This window comes from Camponotus floridanus, unplaced genomic scaffold, assembly GCF_003227725.1.
Source record: "Camponotus floridanus strain SB8 unplaced genomic scaffold, Cflo_v7.5 scaffold79, whole genome shotgun sequence".
Lineage (NCBI taxonomy): Eukaryota > Metazoa > Arthropoda > Insecta > Hymenoptera > Formicidae > Camponotus > Camponotus floridanus.
Window position 1 is genome coordinate 267745 of NW_020229848.1, and position 20620 is coordinate 288364.

The 20620-nt window shown below is 35.4% G+C and overlaps 1 protein-coding gene across 9 annotated transcripts; it reads left to right on the top strand.

Moving 5' to 3' along the window:
- Positions 1-328: 328 nt before the first annotated feature.
- On the top strand, positions 329-20427 carry LOC105257550. Of its 9 annotated transcripts, none has more exons than XM_011268244.3 (18): positions 329-416; positions 4059-5443; positions 7206-7301; positions 7881-8060; positions 8337-8543; positions 9201-9454; positions 9608-9797; positions 11309-11501; positions 12111-12202; positions 12533-12556; positions 13008-13052; positions 13183-13249; positions 14033-14200; positions 14741-14876; positions 15359-15466; positions 15656-15808; positions 17119-17151; positions 17516-20427. In XM_011268244.3, exons 2-17 carry the CDS (start codon positions 4679-4681, stop codon positions 17144-17146), a joined length of 2706 nt encoding a protein of 901 aa, XP_011266546.2. In that variant the 5' UTR covers positions 329-416; positions 4059-4678; the 3' UTR covers positions 17147-17151; positions 17516-20427. The 9 variants fall into 9 exon arrangements, with proteins under 9 accessions (XP_011266546.2, XP_011266544.2, XP_011266550.2 ...); XM_020029454.2 differs by lacking the exon at positions 17119-17151 and adding an exon at positions 3497-3664 and having other exon boundaries at positions 358-416; XM_011268242.3 differs by lacking the exon at positions 17119-17151.
- Positions 20428-20620: the final 193 nt, after the last annotated feature.

Below are 20620 nucleotides of genomic sequence, written 5' to 3' on the forward strand. Positions count from 1 at the left end.
TTCTAACGATAAAAACATCCACGACTTGTAGAAAATATCGAAAACAAGTTTTTGTCGAGAAAAAATTTCGGGGGAAAGTAACTTGCAGCGAGGAGCCTGTCAAGACACCCTATATTTCGCGATGTAGGGCAATGTTTTTGTCCCGGTGATCTTTTCCCCTCTCTTATCTCGGTCGAGCATCTCGTCTGCTCTCGTAGAGAGTATGAGATGAAAAGCGCGGAAAGGAGTCTCCCTCGAGTGACACGGGGAAGAACGAGGAAGTTGCGTCGAACAAGGGAGCGAACTCCCTCACGCGGCTCGGACTCTGGCGGGGGTTGCCCCTCCGAGCTCGACCAGCGATCGGCCGATTAATCGAAAGTCAGACAGCCGCGGACCGGCGTCGCGTCGCATCGCGTGGCATCCATTTCGCGAGGAAGGTAGATAATCGTCGTATTTAAAGTTGTTATTATTGTTGTTGTTGTGTTGTTGTTGTTGCCACCTATCCAGGAAACGGAGTAAAGTGCGTAACGTGAACGAAACAGGCCGCATGCGAGCACGTCTGGGTGCGAATTGATAATATTGCGATTGTTACTCGCTTCAGCGATTGCACTGACAATCTACGTCCGATTAAATAAATGTAGTTTTTGAAATTATCTGATGGATTCGGTTCGAATGATACAGGATAAGAGATACCAGGTCAATAAGTCCTAACGAATGCGGTAGAAATAGTGCGATTTTCGAGAGAAAAGAGTGCGATTGCATGGATATATGTAACAAAAGTTTGTCTATTTTTCAAATTATTATTTCTTATCTATTTTTCAAATTATTATTTCATTGTTATTCGAGGACCTAATTAATATGGACATGATGCGGTCGCATTCGAACGGGCGCAATGCGCAAAGCTACTGCAGTTATGCGTCCAAAAGTATTTTAAATGTGCAGCAAAATTTTGCTGTTTATTGCTTGACTTTTGTGTGTTCAAAAGAAGATATTTATTATTCGACAATTTATAAAAAATATCACGTTTTGAGTAATACTGACAGCTGCGTTTCGGAGCAATATTGCCGAGTAATATTGCTCGGCAATATTGCTCCGAAACGCAGCTGTCAATATTGCTTGGCAATATTGCTTGGCAATATTGTTTCTTCCTTGTGCGATTACTTGTAAAACTAACCGGAAATTAGTCAGAAAAAGGATCTGTTTTTGTTTGTACAACAAAAGTCATCTTATCAAATTAATCGATAGCAGTGGTATATTTCGAGCGGTTTTGTAATCGAGGAAATATATATACATATATAATATATGTAACAAAGTTTTTCATCTTTAATCATGTTGACTATCAATAAAAATAATTGACACTGGATGGAAAATAATTGACACTGAGTGAGAAATTTAAATATATACATGTAATTTGAATATACACACCTATATGTGTGCCCAATACAAAGAGAAATTGATCGAGTGTCGCGTAACCGGGTTACGATTCAAATTGTTTCTCGAAAAAATGCAATCGAGTAAAACAAAATAAAAGAATAGATTTTTTCCATGATAATAAAAAAATAAATAAATGAGCATTAACTATTAATTTTGTAATTGATTATTCAAAGTTAGAAAGTAAATTCCTGTAAATTCATGTTTTATTCAACCATTATTTAAGAGATAAGTAAAAGGCGATTTAACATCACGCAATATAGCTGTAATCCATCATAAAATCTCTGCTCGTGAATTTTTAATTTTATTTACATCGATTTTTATATTTATATCGATTTTTAATAATATATATACATATGTAATTTTTATATTTATATCGATTTTTAATAATATATATATATATACATATGTAACAAAGTTTTTCATCTTTAATCATATTGACTATCAATAAAAATAATTGACACTGGATGGAAAATAATTGACATTGAGTGAGTGGAAATTTATATATACACATGTAATTTGAATATACATATGTATATGTGTGCCCAATACAAAGAGAAATTGATCGATTGTCGCGTAACCGGGTTACGATTCAAATTGTTTGTTCTCGAAAAAATGCAATCGAGTAAAACAAAATAAAAGAAAAGATTTTTTTCCATGATAATAAAAATAAATAAATGAGCATTAACTATTAATTTTGTAATTGATTATTCAAAGTTAGAAACTAAATTCCTGTACATTCATGTTTTATTCAACCATTGTTTAAGAGATAAGTAAAAGGCGATTTGACATCACGCAATAGCTGTAATCCATCATAAAATCTCTGTTCGTGAATTTTTAATTTTATTTACATCGATTTTTATATTTATATCGATTTTTAATCATTTACTCTCGGCTTGAAGAATAGTGGTTGCGCGTCAATGTGTGAAAATGTGTGTTTATCTGCGTTTTTTGCAAGCAACAAAAACTATCTATCACGTTTCGGGAGAGTGACTGATGCTTTTTAATCGAGGACAAGCTTCGTCTTTGACGGCACCAATCGTCAACAAGATTCCTCGAGGTTTTGTAAAGTGAAACATTCGACTCGACTTTGACAGACCGATGGATTCCCAACGACAGATAAGGATAGAGAACGAATGTTAATGAGAGCTACTAAGCTACGCAATGACCGCAATAAAAAGTGAACGCGCAAACACTTTCCATGTGCTGGAGAAGGCGAGGCGAAAGTATAACGGCACTTGAACAAGACATTCACTGGGCTTCGCGATATCATTTCGCTCTTTTGTGAATAGTGAACGTATCGATCACGTCATTCGACGTAAACAGGAATAATTCTCTCCAACAGAGTTGCGCACCTTATAAGGCACTAAGAGAGAAAGAGAGAGAGAGAGAGAGAGGGAGAGAGAAAGAGAAGACAAACCGGTACATCTACATAAATGAATGACTTAATCAGTTATTTTTTTCTTTTTTTTTGCTTCATTATTCATGCTCTATTTTTACATTTGTTCTTCTTTTTATGTATTATTACAAATCTTATATAAAATCCTTGGATAATTACTATAATAATAAAATAATTTATATTATAAAATAATTTATATTAATATAATAAAATAATTTATTTTAATATATAAAAATTATATTATAAAATTTATATTATAAAATAATTTATATTAATATAATAAAATAATTATATTTATATAATAAAATAATTTATTTCAATATATAAAAATAATATAATTACACAATTAATTATATAATTATATATTTTATAAAAATAATATAATTTATGAAACGAATATTCAAAAAGAAAATATCGAAAAAACGAATATTTTATCCTCGCTCAATTTTTTTATATGTTTTTCTGCCGGCAGCTTCGTAAGCTTTCATTGTTCTTTTCATGACTCGTCCATTGATCTCGATCATTGATTGATAACTGAGCTTGAATTGCATCACTTGCCAGCGGGCAGCAACAACTCTAGAGCTCTTCTCTTTCAATGTGGTCAATAATGCTTAGCGACACGCGTTTTTCTCTCTCTCTCTCTCTCAATCTTTCTCTCTCTTTCTTTCCTCCTTTACCTATCTCTAGAGCGAGGGAAAATTATGACGGTCAAGTGATAAGACATCGTCAAGGTTGCTGACATATAAGTCTCCTCGTTACGTCCATTCGCCGCTACCTGTTATCACTTAACCACCAAGGAACAACTCCGATAGCCGGCTAAAAATATTCGTTAACGTACAATGCAGTGCAATACAGGTATAAAAGGGTGTTATCTCGAATTTTTCGCAAAAGAGTAAAGCGTATGATAGTAAAAAAATTATATGTTCAAATTAGAATTAAACTATTCATAGGATTAGACTTGGATATTGAAATCTTCGAGGTAAAAATCAAGGAAATTTTAATAAAATAATATTAATGGAGTTGGAAATATTTTTTAATTTAAAAAAAATTATTTCGGCTCGAAATCACATAAAGTTCTTCCAGATGAAACTCGTTTGAGGTATGACTTTATTCAATTTTAATAATCCACGTGGGTGCATCGTGTAATTGATATTTATTATTAATAAAGAGCTTATATTAGTCGATATCGAATAATAACTTCTCTCTTTTCAAGAGAGCTGATTTAATTTACTGAATGTCTTTGTTTCAGAATGATCTCCTGGATGCGACGCATAAGAAGAATATCATGCTTATTAGCATATTAATCTAATTAATCTCAAAGCAATGATCGAAATCATCTGAAATAACTTTAAGTCTTCTGATGTCTCAAAACATCGCACATTATGCAAAGGTAGCTGGTCTCCTTACTTATTATATGGATATAACGTCATTTAAAAAATATCATAGCTTCACGCTTGAACATCGAAAAGATCATCAAGGTTGAGTATTAAAAAAAAATCCTAAAGGAAGCTCGCGACCTCCAAGTCCGAGCTCAATTAGATAATTGAGTCGACAACATCTGCATACGTGAAGGTCGGGTACGGTGAAAAGAGGTTGATGCGAAGGAAGACGCGTGACCCCAAAGCTGACGGCCAAAGTCTGACTGACCCCGGCTGTCTGATCGGTCACGAGGTCGCGAATCTCTCCCGAGCAGAGGCAGAGGCATACACGCGCTGGGTAGACACGCGAGTAGACGACGACATAGACGGGAACGTCGTCCACCAGTGCCGTAGTAACGTGGCCCAGGTGGAGCCCAGGGTATATGCGCGGCGTATTAATAGCCAAGTATAGTGCGGTGGTGGGGCCGCTCACGGGTGAAAATAGAAAAGAATGTTTTTGGAATCCAATTGGACTTGGTTGGCAGAACGATGGGGCAATATGGCCGACTTGGCCGAGCGGGTGGACGATCTGATATGCAGTTTCGACTCGGCTGGTGAGACGACCATGGATACACTATCGATGCTGATATTCGGCTGGATGCTGTTTGGGTTAGTGGTGTTGTGCGTCGGCAAGTACGTGTACAATCGCTTCGTGCTCAACGACCTCGCCACCGCCGCCGCCACCTCGTCGCCGCAGCTTCCTAAAGACAGCCATGTCCATCTCGCCGAGAGTACCGTGCTGGCGGCTACCGCTGTTGGGAAACTGGTGGATAAACCCAAATCGACATCACCCTCATCGTCCTCGTCGTCGCTCGTGAGGGCTGGTACCGGTGGTGCAGGCGGTACCGTCAGTGCTAGTGGTACCACTAGTGGTGCTGCTAGTGGTGGTAGTGGTGGTGGTGGAGGTGGTGGTAGTGGTGGTGGTGTTGGTACCGGCGCGGTAGCAGGTGTGAGAGCACCCTCGCCGGGAGGTTACGTGCCACCGACGCCACCGATTAGAAAACGCCTGACCAGGAAGACCTCTGGCGCCCTTGTCAGCCCGTCCCGAAGCTCCAGGGCGCTACATCTGCCAACCGCGACTGGCGCCGACGCCGAGGCCGTGCGCTGGGTGAACGAACTTATCGTCTGGCTACACTACGACCTCGTGATCCTCAACGAACTCTTGGCCACTTGGGTGGTCTCTCTCAACGACTTCACCGCCAACTCCACTAATGAGGTGAGAAGCATATCTCGCTCTTGTAGTCGTCTGATTTTTATCTCTTTAAGCTCAATTCGAGCTCTTACATCGGCGAAAAATGATCAAGATTTTTTAGATTTCGTGTCCCCCAATTTGGCAATTTTAAACCCTAGATGCGAAAAGTTCATGATTCATGATAATAATGAAAAATTTTGCTATATATAAATATATTCTTGTATATAATTACTCTGTGAGATATGCTTTCGTATAAAATAAATGTTGAAATCCGCTTGAAAAACACGTCCGACTCGTCACGCTCGATAAGGCGAGATACAAACTCTTCTCTTAGCGTGGGTGACTCCAGCAAAATGATAGGAGAGAAGGGGTTTGTTCGTGTGTATGTGTGTCTATGTGTGATTGCGAGGTCGAGTAGGTCGAGTGCTTGAGTCGAGAGCACGATTCTCTTTTTAGACGAATGTATCTGAATTACAATGAAACAAAGAGCTCGTACAAATTCTCGTAATTATCAGTTCACTGTCTCTTTAGCGAAGATTAGTCGCATTGAAAAAGTCTGTGTTTGATAACAGAACACTCGGCTGCACCAAGACATTGTTTGCGCTCAAGGCATATCTCGCGCGCTTGGAATTACGGGCACTTTTCCAAATTTTGCTACTATTCTATGATTCATCCGACAAGAAATTGCAATATTGTTGAATCGGGGATTGGATTTACAAAATTTAATTACTTTATTCGTGCCAAATCGCTTTTCTACTTGTTTACTTCAAATAATTATTATTAAAATCAATAGTCTTTGTTCTACAACTTACTCTTTTTTGAATTCATCAATACTTATGTCGATAAATGAATTAATCAGTCGAGTAAATCAATTAATTAGAGGCAATTGAAGAGTCGTTCAATAACAACGTATTACGAGATATTTTATATACGATTGATAGTTTCTGCCTCGTTTTACATAAATTGAAATATTATATTCTGCTTTAGAATCTCGATTGCGTAATTTTTTCTCGTAGAAAGAGGATATCGAATGGCCATTTACATGGGTCAAGGTAGGTTACATCAAAGGCCAATAGTGTATAAAAAGATGTTACGGTTCGGCGCTGTCCTTGCCACGTGTAGCCGATGGCGTCATTTCGCTGGAATAACTGTTCAAAATTTCTTTAGTTGCGTCAGTTGTAGGCTTGGCTTAATTACCGGCGCGTATCCATTATCTTTATCCGCGCACCAAATTTTATTCGTCTTTATTAATTTTTTTTATTATTAAAATTATTTTTAATAATTAATAACAATACTTGGATGACTATTATGACATATCACGATGGATTTTGAGAAAAGAATTGATTTCGCTTACTATTATTATATAAAGAGAGATAACTTTAATAAAATAAAAACAATATTTATTTAATTAAAGTGGTATAAAATTGGAATGAACAAATGTTTAATTAATAATGATCCAAAATGTTTTTCCGAACATTGCAGCAATATTATTAATATTGTTGTCACATTGCAGCAACATTGCAATATTGCCGCAATATTGCTGCAATGTTCTGTGCTGTATTAGAATATATCTGGTATTTTGTTACGTATTCACAGGTTGTTCATAGTTTGCATATAAAATAGAAACATAAATAAATTTAATTTCGAATGCAAACAAGCGTGTCATGCGATTGCGTGCCGGACAGGCCAAGTAATTAGCACGCGTGTGAAAAAGCGTGGAGCAGGTGCAATGTTATATGATATTCCGCGAGTGTAATATTCATTAGACGTTGTATGCGTGTTGCAGCACGGGGTCGGTGTCGAATTTGTCCGCGTCCTTCCCGAGACACATCCCCCAACCTTGTCGAATATCTTCTGCGAATGCGATTCGAAGAACGACGTGGTACGTAAATATCCCGTTTCTGTTTTCACTCTAAAACCTCATTTGGAATCTTGTCGAGAAAAAAAATTTCTTTTCACTTGCATTAATTTAGCGAAAGTGTTGAAAGAATTTTAAAATTGAAAGAATTTCAAAGTTGAAAGAATTCCAAAATTGAAAGAATTTTAAAGTTGGAAGAATTCCAAAATTGAAAGAATCTCAAGTTGAAAGAATTTTAAAATTAAAAGAATTCCAAAGTTAAAAGAATTTCAAAATTGAAAGAATTTCAAAGTTGAAAGAATTCCAAAATTGAAAGAATTTCAAAATTGAAAGAATCTCAAGTTGAAAGAATTTCAAAATTAAAAGAATTCCAAAGTTGAAAGAATTTCAAAATTAAAAGAATTCCAAAGTTGAGAGAATTCCAATGTTGAAAGAATGACATAATTAATTCGTTGCAAGCCGTAATTAAGAAAATTAAGAGAATTTCCAAATTAAAATATGATGGGATTATTAAACAATTAATTGATAAAATTTAATTAATCAAAAATTAGAGATACGGATTAATCATCTCGAGGAGAAATCATCATCTTCCTTCATTTGCAGACTATCACGTGCGATTGCGAGGCTACTCCGGCCTTGCAACTGAAGGCGTTTCGACAACGAGGCGATAAGGTGGATGTTAATCACTATCGGGTGAACATCAATCGCTTTCGCGCTCGTCTCAATGTCGTCTGCATCACCGAGAAGCTATTAGTTGATCTGAAGTGCGACGGTTGGCCGGAGGTACGTGTTATCGACGGATTTCCTGTGATGCAATATGCGGAAACGTGCAATCATGGCTGTTTGTCACTCGTCTTGAATTCACAACAATACGCTGAGTTTTACATAATCTTCGGTCTGTCGTGCCAATATCAATGCACAAGAAGAGAATGCTAGATCTCTTCGCGTAAATTTGTCGAAACGACTTTTTCTAAACGAGAAATAATTGAAATAAAAGGCATGGAGGAAGAAATTGCGCCGCGGTTTGATGAAGTAATATCATCTATTATCCCGTATCAGGTAAAGATTTCTCTGGCAGCGGTTGGCACAATAAAGAAAGACTTGGACGAGAGCCAATTGCAAGAAGTGGTGACGGAAATTGTGGTGGGTGCCTTGCGAGGCATCAACGTTCACTTCAATCTCTCTCAATATCCCACCTGTCCCCGATTATGGAGAGAACCACCTCCTCAGCCGGGATTCTCGTATCCCACGCTTTACGACAATGTGGTAAGCATCGAAACGATTCATGATTATCAATGCGACACTAGATGCATTAATGCATTTATTTATTTGCATAAATGTAATTTTTTTCTTTAGCTCGCTCTCTTTTTTTTCTCTCTTCTTGAATGCATTTACTTTTTCTTCAATAAGATCTATACCTTCTTTTGATTTTCTCTCTCGTTTTCTTTCTCTTTTTTTAATATTTTGAATGTAGTTTACTTTTATCAAAAAAAAAAAATAAGGCTTTCATATCAAAAGCTCTGTTTATACAAGGTGTAACTTGAAAAGTTCCCACTAAGTAAATAGTGTTATTCCTGATTAAAAATCGAGTCGAAAAGTCCTGAATCATTTTTTTCTATAACGCTTAATAAAGCAATAATTATTGAGTAAAGTCGCACCAATCAGCACCGACCTTGTGCGCTCACGTACACTACCAGACGTGGCTCATTGACGTGCACTCGTCTAAATTAGTGCTGATTGGTGCGAATTTACTCAATAATTACTGCTTCATTAAGCATTATAGAAAAAAATGGTTTAGGACTTTTCGACTCGATTTTTGATCAAGAATAATACTGTTTGCTTAGTAGGAACTTAAAAAAAAAAAGTTACACCCTGTATATTATTATGCCATTATTATCGCACGCTTGCTCGCTTCGCTCGCAGAACATCTCGAACTCGATGACAAATCAACCCCCACAACAACGTCTTCAGGGACGCATCACTCCCTCGCCGGCTATGCAATATGTGCCCGGCGAAAGACGACTACTCGTGAAGGTTGTGAGGGCAACGGACCTTGGTGGCCAACAAGGAGCCATGGATCCTTATTGCGTAGTAGAATTAGATGAACCGCCGCAAAAGAATCAAACTTCTGTAAAGAAGGACACTAAGAATCCCCTATGGGACGAGGCCTTCTTATTGTGAGTAATAATTTATACAGTTGCGATTTTACATTACTTCATTTTATATATCTGCAGTTTATCATTTTATTGTATTTTTCGTGTGTTCCCTTTGATTCGTGAGAAAGATGTCGAGATGTTGCGCAAGGAACTAATTCCGATATGCATTTGCAGCGATATAAGTCACAACACGACCGAAGTGTTGTTAGAGGTGTTCGATCACGTCAATAGAAGTCAAAGATTTTTGGGACTCGGAATCGTGGGCGTCGAGGAGCTCCTCGCAAATCCGAGCCAACGCCAAATCATACCTCTTCAGGCACGACCGTACGAGGAGGATGACATTACAGGCACCCTCACCGTTGAGGTAATCGTTCTCCTCAATCGGCGTTTCAATTAATTTTAAATAAAACATTGCATGCAAAATATTTTTCGAAAAACTTTTAAATAGCTTTTTTCAATACGTTCGCATCTTTCGATTCACAGGCCTGCAAAAAAGGGGATCAAAATTTCTTTTTAAGATGCAATAGTGATTTTTGACGTAATTTTGTGCGCTGAATCCGAATCTGGCTGCCGAATTTGCGTAGCACGTTAGGTTTTTGAGTTGAGTAGGTATTTGTAGTTGAATAGCCCAAAAATCGCTATTTTGGCCAATTTCATGAATTTATTGTGAGTAAACCAAATTTTTTGAAATATTTCTGTCAATGGCATCGTATAGTACTCACTTTCATCTTTCGAATCCACTTTCGATTACCGCCGCACGATTTTTTTTTGCTTAGATATACAAGTCATAAGACTGGTCATGCATAGGGATCTAATAAGCCATTCTAAATCAACCGTGCCACTTCTTTATTTCACTACGAATCAAAATTAGGATAAAAATATACATTTTTAAACCTTCTGTCACCTTTTGAAATAAAAATAGCGCATCCAATATGGCGAATAGAATCACAATAAAAAGGCATAAAATCTAGAAAAATTTATTAAAATGTGTAACAACTGTATTAGATATTTCTTTACAATACTTTTTTGGACAACCGACCTGACATATGTCAGTCTTTTCAACTTTCAACATCATGGATTTACCATATTGATGTCTATATAAATTTTCTTTAACGTAAATTTTCTTACAATGTCATACTTATATATCTCAGTGAAGAAAAATCGTGCGGCGATAATCGAAAGTGGATTTGAAACGTGAAAGTGAGTATTATACGATGCTATTGGCAGAAATATTTCAAAAAATTTGGTTTCCTCGCAATAAATTCATGAAATTGGCCAAAATAGCTATTTTTGAGCCATTCAATTACAAATTACTCAAAAACGTGATGTGCTACGCAAATTAGCGGCCAGATTCGAATTCAGCTCACAAAATTACGTCGGAAATCACTATTGCATCTTAAAAAGAAAAATCTCACAGGCCTGTGTTATGCATCATTTTAGATTTTCAAATGTATCTTTAAAGAGAGACCCACATAGCATGTATATCCAAAAGATGTCCAGAAGGTATTCAGAAGATATCTTTGTACGATTAGACATCTTCAGGATGTCCTGTTAATGTCTTTTGGACATAGGATGCTATATGATATGTGAGATACTTTACCCTAGTCTTTCTCTGTGTGTTGATGGAGACGGTTGACATGACAATCTTGACGAAGTGATTTCCTTATTTCTCACGATAGAATAGTTAACTAAATTATTTTCACTCGAAAAGCATCAAAACCATGGTCGAAACTTCGTGATTCACTTTAATAAAATTTGCCAGTGTGGTCGTTTTTAATTACTTCTTGTATTTTATTTACTGGCGACCTTCAAGAGTTTAATGTTATGAGATACTTTAATTTGTCATTTAGTGCTGATCTCTATTTCGCTTCGCAGTTTCTATTTATCGAGGGTGCAGAGGTACCACAAATCGGGACCAAGCCCTACAAGGTCAAGGAAACTATAAAGCCAGTCTCACCTACAGCTCGTTCCTACAGCCAGACGAACGTCATCGGCACCAATAGTCTAAACTACAGCAATGGTAACAGTACACTTATCTTGTACGACTCTGCCGCGCAATCGGAAGGGGGTAATTACAGATCAGTTATCAGGCGTTGATGTGTGTGAATACCCAGAGATTGGTTTTTCTTGCACTAGTATGTACAGTAACTTTTGGACCCGTTTTATCCGTTTGAAGATAGACATGTATAGATTCATAGCCAGAGCTGATTTGAATCCTTAGCATAAAAACAGATTTGATTAAATTATGTTATTTATCGCACGTCGGAACCAGTTCCCCGACGTAGTTGAATGGCATGAGGATGATTAGATTCTCGTCTTTTACATAGAACGAGTAGAATGCTACCCGAATCAAGAGCAAATATGTGAAAAGTAATTTATTCTTAGCAGAGCTAACTCTCCCTAAATATACAGAGTATTCAAAATTCCATCTTTTCTCTCATTAATTTTCTATTATCATTTACAACCTCACAATCGATAAAAATTGATAAAAAATGTATAAATAGGGAATAATAAAATCTGGAACACTCTGTATAAGACGAATGTTTCGGTAGATAGATGTGAGAGTTTTAGTATTTGATGTAGTCGACGCTTTCGTAGGGATAGACAGAGTCGTAGATCCTATTGAACGAGTATAATAATGTTTGTGCAAAAATTTATTACAAAAATATCTTTGCAGACTATCTGACAAATGGTAACGTCGTGGATGCACCATACAAAAGCGGGCAGACAAACGGTAACAAGGGAACCTTAATTGTACACAGCCAGAGGGTAAGTTTCTTAAGCGATTATTACGTATATTTTTTATTGCATGAATATAACGCTGATATGGAATTGAATAACTAAAAAAACTCAGGGGTGGATTTATTTAAAAGAAACGAGTGAAAGGAAAAAAATCCCCATATGTCCCATCCCCTAAGAAACCCCTAAACTTAGAATAACTTGAAGAAAGTTTATAAATCAACATATATAAACGTTGTTTTCTCTAAAAGTTATTTGCTTCAAACGCCACAGATTATTATTTGTCCCCGATGAAGATGTAATCTTCACGATTATAGCGATTTCCACTGAAGCATGATTTCTGTTTGGTTTCTCTTGCAGCAACTGGAGCGGCAGATTGTGAAGGTAAGAAGTGTTGTACACTATTTTGCATTTTTTGTAGTCAAAATAATTTGATTTCTTTCATGCTTGAGATGCAAAAAGATAAATTAAATTCGTAGAGAATTTCTCAACATAATATAACTTGAGACACATCGTATTTGGAGACTAGCCATGACCCATTCAGGATCCGCCGTATTGAACATATATGAAAATGTGTAGACACAGACAATAAATGTCTAGACACATCTGACCTCCTCTCTCACACATACATCTCTATTTTTAGTAAGTTTGACAGATGAATTCTTCAAATTTACTTCCCAATTCAAGGATTGGCAAACCAATTTGAAGAACTCGCCAGTCAAATTTACTTATTCATTCAAAATTTGCAATTTACTTTAACACTGAGCATTTTTTTTCCATTTTTATATGAGAATATTAACAGTGGTTGAGTGCTGTGTATTTACTAATGTAACAGGTCGCTCTGACGCAGAATGGAAATTGGCAAGAGATATCCCCGGAGGTAAGTGAATCGATGTGAAAAAAAAATATATCATTCTCGTCTCGTGATGATAAATAAAAATTTTTCCAATGACAATAAAAAATGGATTTTTTTGCATTTTGTATAATTTTCGAATACAAATTCTTTGCAGCACGGAACGAAGGACGTCAGCGCTACCTCAGGGCCAGAAAGCACGCCTAATTCCTCCAATTCAGAAGGTAAGATTTTTATCTAGTAATCAAAATTATATTAATTAAAATGATAATTTTAATATATTGTAATTCGTGTGATATACAGGGCGTGTTATTTTAAGTGATGCAGCTGAATATCTCGAAACCATGGCGGTTTCGGTGAAAATGTTTTAAACAAAAGTTGTTGGTTTTAAGGGAACCATAAGATGGAAAAACATAGTTTCGAAGAAAACATATATAATTCGCAATTAACAATTACATATTTTTTCTTAAAAATAACTATGTATTTTTTTTACACCAATTGATTCCTCTCATTATTTTGTACATAAAAGTATTAAGGTAAGATAATCGAAAAATGAATATTTTATTAGATATTTTATGGTTATTTTATTAGATATTTTATGGTTATTATTTTATGGTTTAATATTAAGAAATTATTTCAAGCCTCACAACTCGAAAAGTATTCAATGAAGAAATACTTTATTATAGTGTTTTGGAAAGCTCTCGAGATAAGCTAGAAGAATAAGTAATAAAAAATAGGAGTTCCATTTAAGAAATTGAAGGTGACCATCACGTGATCTTCGAACGACTTTTCAAGATAAAACCAATGGCACCATCTTATGGCTCCCTTGAAACCATACAACTTTTGTTTAAAACATTTTCACCGAAATCGCCATGGTTTCGAGATATTCAGCTGCATCACTTAAAATAACACACCCTGTATATTTCCGATTACATAATATCGTCTTTAAATATTTTCGAAACGATTTGTATGTAATATCTAATGCGCATGCTGCGAAATTTTGACAGAGAGAGGAAGGACGCGAAGGAAACGACGCGATTTCTTTGGCACCATAAAAAAGCGACTGAGCCGATCTAAGACGAGAAGCAGATCAGTGGGTCCTGAAGGAGAGATCAATCACGAAGACGCTCATTCAAGATCCATATCTGCTGATAGAGCTCGCGATCCCGGTTCGGGTAAGGGTCTCCACGTTGTTTCTCTTTAGTATTCTCCACGTTGTGAATTATTATAAAAGTGTGTAACATAGTGACATAGAGTTTTTGTCGTAAGACGTTTGTTTAGAGATATCACGTGTTTGAAATCTGTAAGAAGATTACAATAAATCGCTCACGAGATCTGTCAGTTGGGGTTTCTTGACTGCTATCTTACTATTTTTAGTCTTCTCGTCTCTAGTGTTGTGTATTGTACTCATTTTTGCGCACTCTGTCTTGCTCGCATATGTGTTACTCTCACGGTACTCGACTTTGTGGTAAGTGTCTTCGCAAGGTAGGCTGTAGTGCGGCGATTTTGCTTCTCGGCTTTCAGTAGAATCGAAATCGGTGACGCAATAAAAAGCCGGTGTAGTAGCCAATTCATGTTTCGAATATTTAATCTAAAGAAATAGAGCCGAATGAAAAATTGTGTCCATTTTATTTATCCTCTCTTTCGCTTTACGTTTCTTTTGCATTTCCCTTTATCTCATGTATATCCTTGATACGAGGTGAATTTTTTTTTAGTGCATTTATCGGTGCCAGAGCAATCGCGACGATCGAGCTTGAGTGAAGCATCGGGTATAAGTGGAACATCCACTAGGACATACATCAACGAAGCCTCCACGCTCGTCCTCGAAACTTTGGAAAATGGTATAAAGAAGTAAGTTGTTTTTTTTCTCCTCTGGTGAAAAAAATTTCATAATTTCTTGAAAAGAAAATTTTAGGAATATTTATAATTTATTTAAATTATATTATATTTAATTATGAAAAATTCTAAAAAATATATCAGGTTTATTCAGAATTTTTAATTATTAGAAAATTTTAAAAAATTATAGAATCTCGGAATATTTAACATTTATCGAAATTCTAATAAAATTGATTTACGATAAAAATATGAAATATTTTCTTTTCTTTTCTGGAAATTTTTAAAAAGTGTAACAATTCGTGTAAAAAATCTTAAAATTTCTAAGAAAGTTTTAGAATTCTTATAAAAAATCTAAAAATTTTTATGAGAAATTCTGTAAATAATTTTCACCAGAGTCTCCTCTCTTTTTTTCTCTGTAAAATTCTTTCTCTCTCTCTCTCTTTAATAAAATATATTTTTTATACTAGAATAAAAGCGTACGTTTCCTTTCATTTCAGGCATTACCTCGTACCTCTTTCCCTTGCGCAGAAGAGCAAATGGAGAAAAAAAGGCACAAAATTGCATATATTTAACGATCATACATTTATAGCCAAACACATGGCTGGGTGAGTAGTGTTTCTGTCAATGTACAATATTATCAGTACACGATGATCTCTGTTGATTTGGCAAAATAGCAACAGTTCTTAAGAACCTATCGAGTTAAAACGATAACAATGTATTTAAAAAAATATGTATTTAAATGAATTTGAAGAATGATAAAAATACAAAATGTGTCTTCTTTTTATATTTTTCAGAGGAACGGTCTGCGAAGTGTGTAAGAGAACCCTCGCGCGAAGACTTGGCAAGCAGGGTTACGAATGTAGGGACTGTCAGATGAAGTGTCACAAGCACTGTCATGTGAAAGTCGACGTAACGTGTCCTACGTCTACCATCCAGAGCATCGAGCTGTGAGTATCGCAAAAAAAATCTAAAACAAATCCTCTCCAAGCGAGATATATCTTTCAAGCTCTGTAGCTTTCTGCTACAGAATCTTTATAGAACCCAAATCACAAAAATGTTCCAAGTGTTATTACAGAAAATTATTTGTATACAGGATGAGTTTTATTTCCTGTGTCAAACTCTTTATCATACAAGAGATTACACAGGCCTGCAAAAAAGGAAGTCAAAATTTCTTTTTAAGATGCAATAATGATTTTTGAGTAATTTTGTGCGCTGAATCTGGCCGCCGAATTTGCGTAGCACGTCAGGTTTTTGAGTTATTGGTAATTGAATAGCCTAAAAATCGCTATTTTGGCCAATTTCATGAATTTATTGTGAGTAAACCAAATTTTTTGAAATATTTCTGTCAATGGCTTCGTATAATACTCACTTTCATCTTTCGAATAAATTTTTCTAAATTTTATGTCTTTTTATTGTGATTCTATTCGCCATATTGGATGCGCCATTTTTAATTTCAAAGGGTAACAGAAGGTTTAAAAATGTATATTTTTATCCTAATTTTGATTCGTAGTGAAATAAAGAGGTGGCACAGTTGATTTAGAATGGCTTATTAGATCCCTATGCATGATCAGTTTTATGACTTGTATATCTGAGCGAAAAAAAATCGTGCGGGGGTAATCGAAAGTGGATTTAAAAGGTGAAAATGAGTATTATACGATGTCATTGGCAGAAATATTTCAAAAAATTTGATTTCCTCGCAATAAATTCATGAAATTTGCCAAAATAGCGATTTTTGAGCCATTCAATTACAAATTACTCAAAAACGTGACGTGCTACGCAAATTCGGCGGCCAGATTCGAATTCAGCTTACAAAATTACGTCGGAAATCACTATTGCATCTTAAAAAGAAAAATCTCGCAGGTCTGTGTTATAGACTGCAATTTTAATAAATTGATCGATACACGTAGCTACATACGTAGCTCTAATAATAATAATAATAAATCCATATCACATAATTTGATTGAACTTTTAACGTGTACATATTATATATGGATCGATACGATCGATGCAAATAACTGACATCTGTGTATCGATCAATTTATTATAATTGCAGTCGATAGTATGTATCTAGTATGTATAGTATGTAATCTCTAGTATGACAAAAAGTTTGACACAGGAAATAAAATTCACCCTGTCTATCTGTTACAACTTTTTTTTATCTTACATGTATATTTGTTATTGCAATTATATGTATCTATTTATCCTGATATTACGAAATATTTCTTAATATTACTTTTTTAACCTTTTCTGGCGTAAGGTCCCTACTGCCAGTACTGAGCGAATAGGATAGGTAAGACCCCCAAGAGTTTTGAAATGTGTGAATTTGTCTTATCGCGCATGAAAACCATCGCCTGTAGACTTAATCAGTGTAACTGACGTGTTGAATAATCTGTGCTTGCGGACAAGTATCGATCCTGCTTGCGCTCCTATTCTTCATCCGGGTCTTTTAGTCCTGTTTGATGTTACTCCGATGATTGAATTGAATGATATTTCTTTTTTTTAAAGACGTTATCGCCAAACGAAGCATGATATCGAATGTATACATTTACACATGTGTGTCGATTATTCTTATCTCTATTTTCTTTTTCTCCATCTGCCTTTTTATGCGACCAAAATTCGAGAGACCTCACGCACTAACGTTCACCATGTTTCAGGTCATGCATCAAAGTTCCACCGCTTGAACGAAGGCCGTCTATGCTCCTCTGTTCGCGATGAGGTCCTCGTTACACTTCGGATAAGCGATTTATTTTGTAACGTAACGATTTTCGCAAAATTGATAATCTTCATTTGTCAAAGTTTCATGTCTCACGTATTAGTTCTTCCATTTTCGAAATTTTTAATTTTAAGTCATACACGCACCTCGTTAATACGGTTGTCTCACAGGAGAGACGGAAAGTTTGCATTAAAGAAATATTCCCGTATATCGTTTCCCAAACTCTCTCCTGTCCTAATAATCGTGATACAACTCGCACTTCAACATTTATCACAAGTTGCACAATTAATTTTACCCGACAAAGGTCATCAGACTCGATTGTATCTTTTTATTGAAAGAGTCAAAGATACTACGATCAAACATTTCAGAGATAAGGAACGAATTAAAGCGAATTTCAAATCCTCGCGATTCTCATCTGTTTTCCTCACACGTGATACAAGATGATGCATTCGTGGTGTGTAATAATTTATCGCTGCGTAAAGAAATTAATGAGAATAACAATGTTAATAAAATAAGTAACGTTGATTACGATAACAATCTTTATGATAGTAATAATCATGAGCGTATAACGTTAGCTATATCATTGGAAAACAACTGCAAAAATGCACCAGATTGTTGCGTCCTGCTCTATTGAATTAAACTTCATTTTTCTCGTTTTCCTTATGTTTTACACATATGAGGATCATAACTGTGTACCTGTATAGTTTTGCCTTAATGTAAAAATGCGTCTAGTCATACGTTGCCGAAGAACGACGAGACTGCCTTATTTTTGTCACTATAAGCGATAGAACAAGTTTATAAGAACCCTGTCAAACGCTGATGTAAATAAATGCACAGATATTGCAGATATCAAAAAATTTTCTAACAAAAGCCAATCGATATTCCGCATATTTTCTCATGTAAAAAGATAAAGGAATTAAATTCCTTTGTGAGTAAAAATGCTTAATTATATTGATATGTTACTCGCAGTGTGCTTTGTAAAATATTAAAATTTACCATCGACTTACAATTAGTGCATTTTTGCAATTTTCGATACAACTGTGAAATATGAACTGAGACGAAAAGACGGGGAAAAAATTATAGCAAATGTATATTTAAAGTTTTCGATTACTTTTTATTTGATTATATCTTATACACGTTCTACGGATAAAGTCTCTTCTGATACCAACGCAGGATACATTAAATCTCTAAGGTAATTTATACGATTAGATATATCTTGCTATGTGTAATGAATATTAGTCATGTCCGGAGTACAAAATGCAATCAAAAAATGCACGCGAAGAATCAACATTGTCTAACTAATAAAATTAGTCATCGATATACAGGGTGATTCCCTGATTAGGGATATCCCAGACTTAACGAATCAGTCGTTAATGGTAGATTCCTGAGATTATTTGGAGATGAAAATTCTAATGCCAAAATGTTGAGAAAGACTTCATAAAAATATCCAAACTACTGACTATTGTCGCATAGAAAACACAATCGCGCTCACTGCAGAAGCCTATTTTTTATTTTATATTGATCCCTTTTTTAATATTGACATTATGCATTATATTCTTGAGCGCAGGAGAATGTAACGCGCCGATTGGTAATCTTTAATCTTTCATAGCGCCGAAACTACATCTTTCTCAACATTTTGGTATTAAGATTTTCGTCTCCAAATGATCTCAGGAATCTATCTTTAACGGCTAATTCATTAAGTCTGGGACACCCTGTATAAGAATATATTTGCAAGTAGAAATAGCTTTAGAAAATGGGACTAACTTCCGCCCAAGAAAGCTAACGATTAAAGCAATCATGAGAGGATTTCTTTTTCGTTTCGTATTTTTCTATGTGTATTCTAAACGACGTACCAGCAGCAGCTTTAACAATTTTTCTGACCACCTTTCATGAGCACAATTAAACTGCTAGAAAGCTTCCATCGACCAGCAAACGAATACAGTGATAGTCCAAAAAAATGATATTACAAAGTATACATGTCTTTATTAATTTAACACAAAGATCGAGAAACACGAGTTCAACTTTCCCGCAGGCTGTGAAACACTCTGCTAGCGAATCGAAAGCCATGAGATGCGTTTTATGCGTGGATTTTACAATTTCACAAGTGTATTTATCCTCCCGTCTTTGGAGACACGAGAAGAAATTGTTGAACTAACTTTGCGCAGTTATATTATTCACTTAGCGATTTAACATCGAAAGTATATGTGTATTTGCTGTATAATATATTATTTTATTTATTATATTAATTTTTTATTTAATATATTTTCACAATAGGAGGGAGAGGAAGAAAAAGAGAGAGAAAGAAAGACAAAGAATTTACAAGAAACATATATATTTAATAATCATACACTGGCCGCCGGGTTTGCTATAAATTACAATTACCAGGAGTATGTTATAATATTTATTTTGGATATTTCTCTCTTTTAGAAATTTCCCTCTCCATCCTTCAAGGCCTATCTTTTTTCTTCTGTCCGTGATTAGAATCTATCAGATTAGAATCTCTCACGATCAAGTATAATTTCTAGGGCGTTTAAACCTTACTATAAAATTACGCCAATCGCCAATTATTGCACAAGTGTAACTATTCTTTAAAAACACCGCATAATTGCGTAATCGAAAGTACAATAAAATGATTCTGCGAAGCAATTTATCATTTAGATAATTAAATACGGTAAATGAACACACACATATTTCTTCTTCGTACACTCTGCGCACATTTCTATTCATATTCCCCTTTGTTTATTCGTCGAAATAGAAGATGAGTTATTGAAATTATCACAACATCGAAACAAATTACGAGACATTGATTGCGCTAAAAAAAAAAAAAACGATAAGCGACGACGATTGTGCCTACAATGAATGTTGTTACGTAATAATAATGTTATACACTTTTCACACGTATAGAAAGTCTATTTATGGACGGTATTTCCAATTGTTCCGCAAATGCTTTTTATTATCGATCTAACATCGATCGTATATCTCTCTGTATGTACGTACAGTATGATGTAAGGAGACCATGACGATGTCGATTATTACGCATTGCCGA

What these genes read in the sequence shown, in the direction of transcription:
- LOC105257550 (XM_011268242.3), top strand. Translation starts at nt 4,679, where the DNA reads ATGTTTTTGGAATCCAATTGGACTTGGTTGGCAGAACGATGGGGCAAT. An exon ending in TGCCGCGCAATCGGAAGGGG is followed by an intron (nt 11,502 to 12,110) that starts GTAATTACAGAT and finishes ATATCTTTGCAG; the next exon opens with ACTATCTGACAAATGGTAAC. An exon ending in ACCATCCAGAGCATCGAGCT is followed by an intron (nt 15,809 to 17,515) that starts GTGAGTATCGCA and finishes ACCATGTTTCAG; the next exon opens with GTCATGCATCAAAGTTCCAC.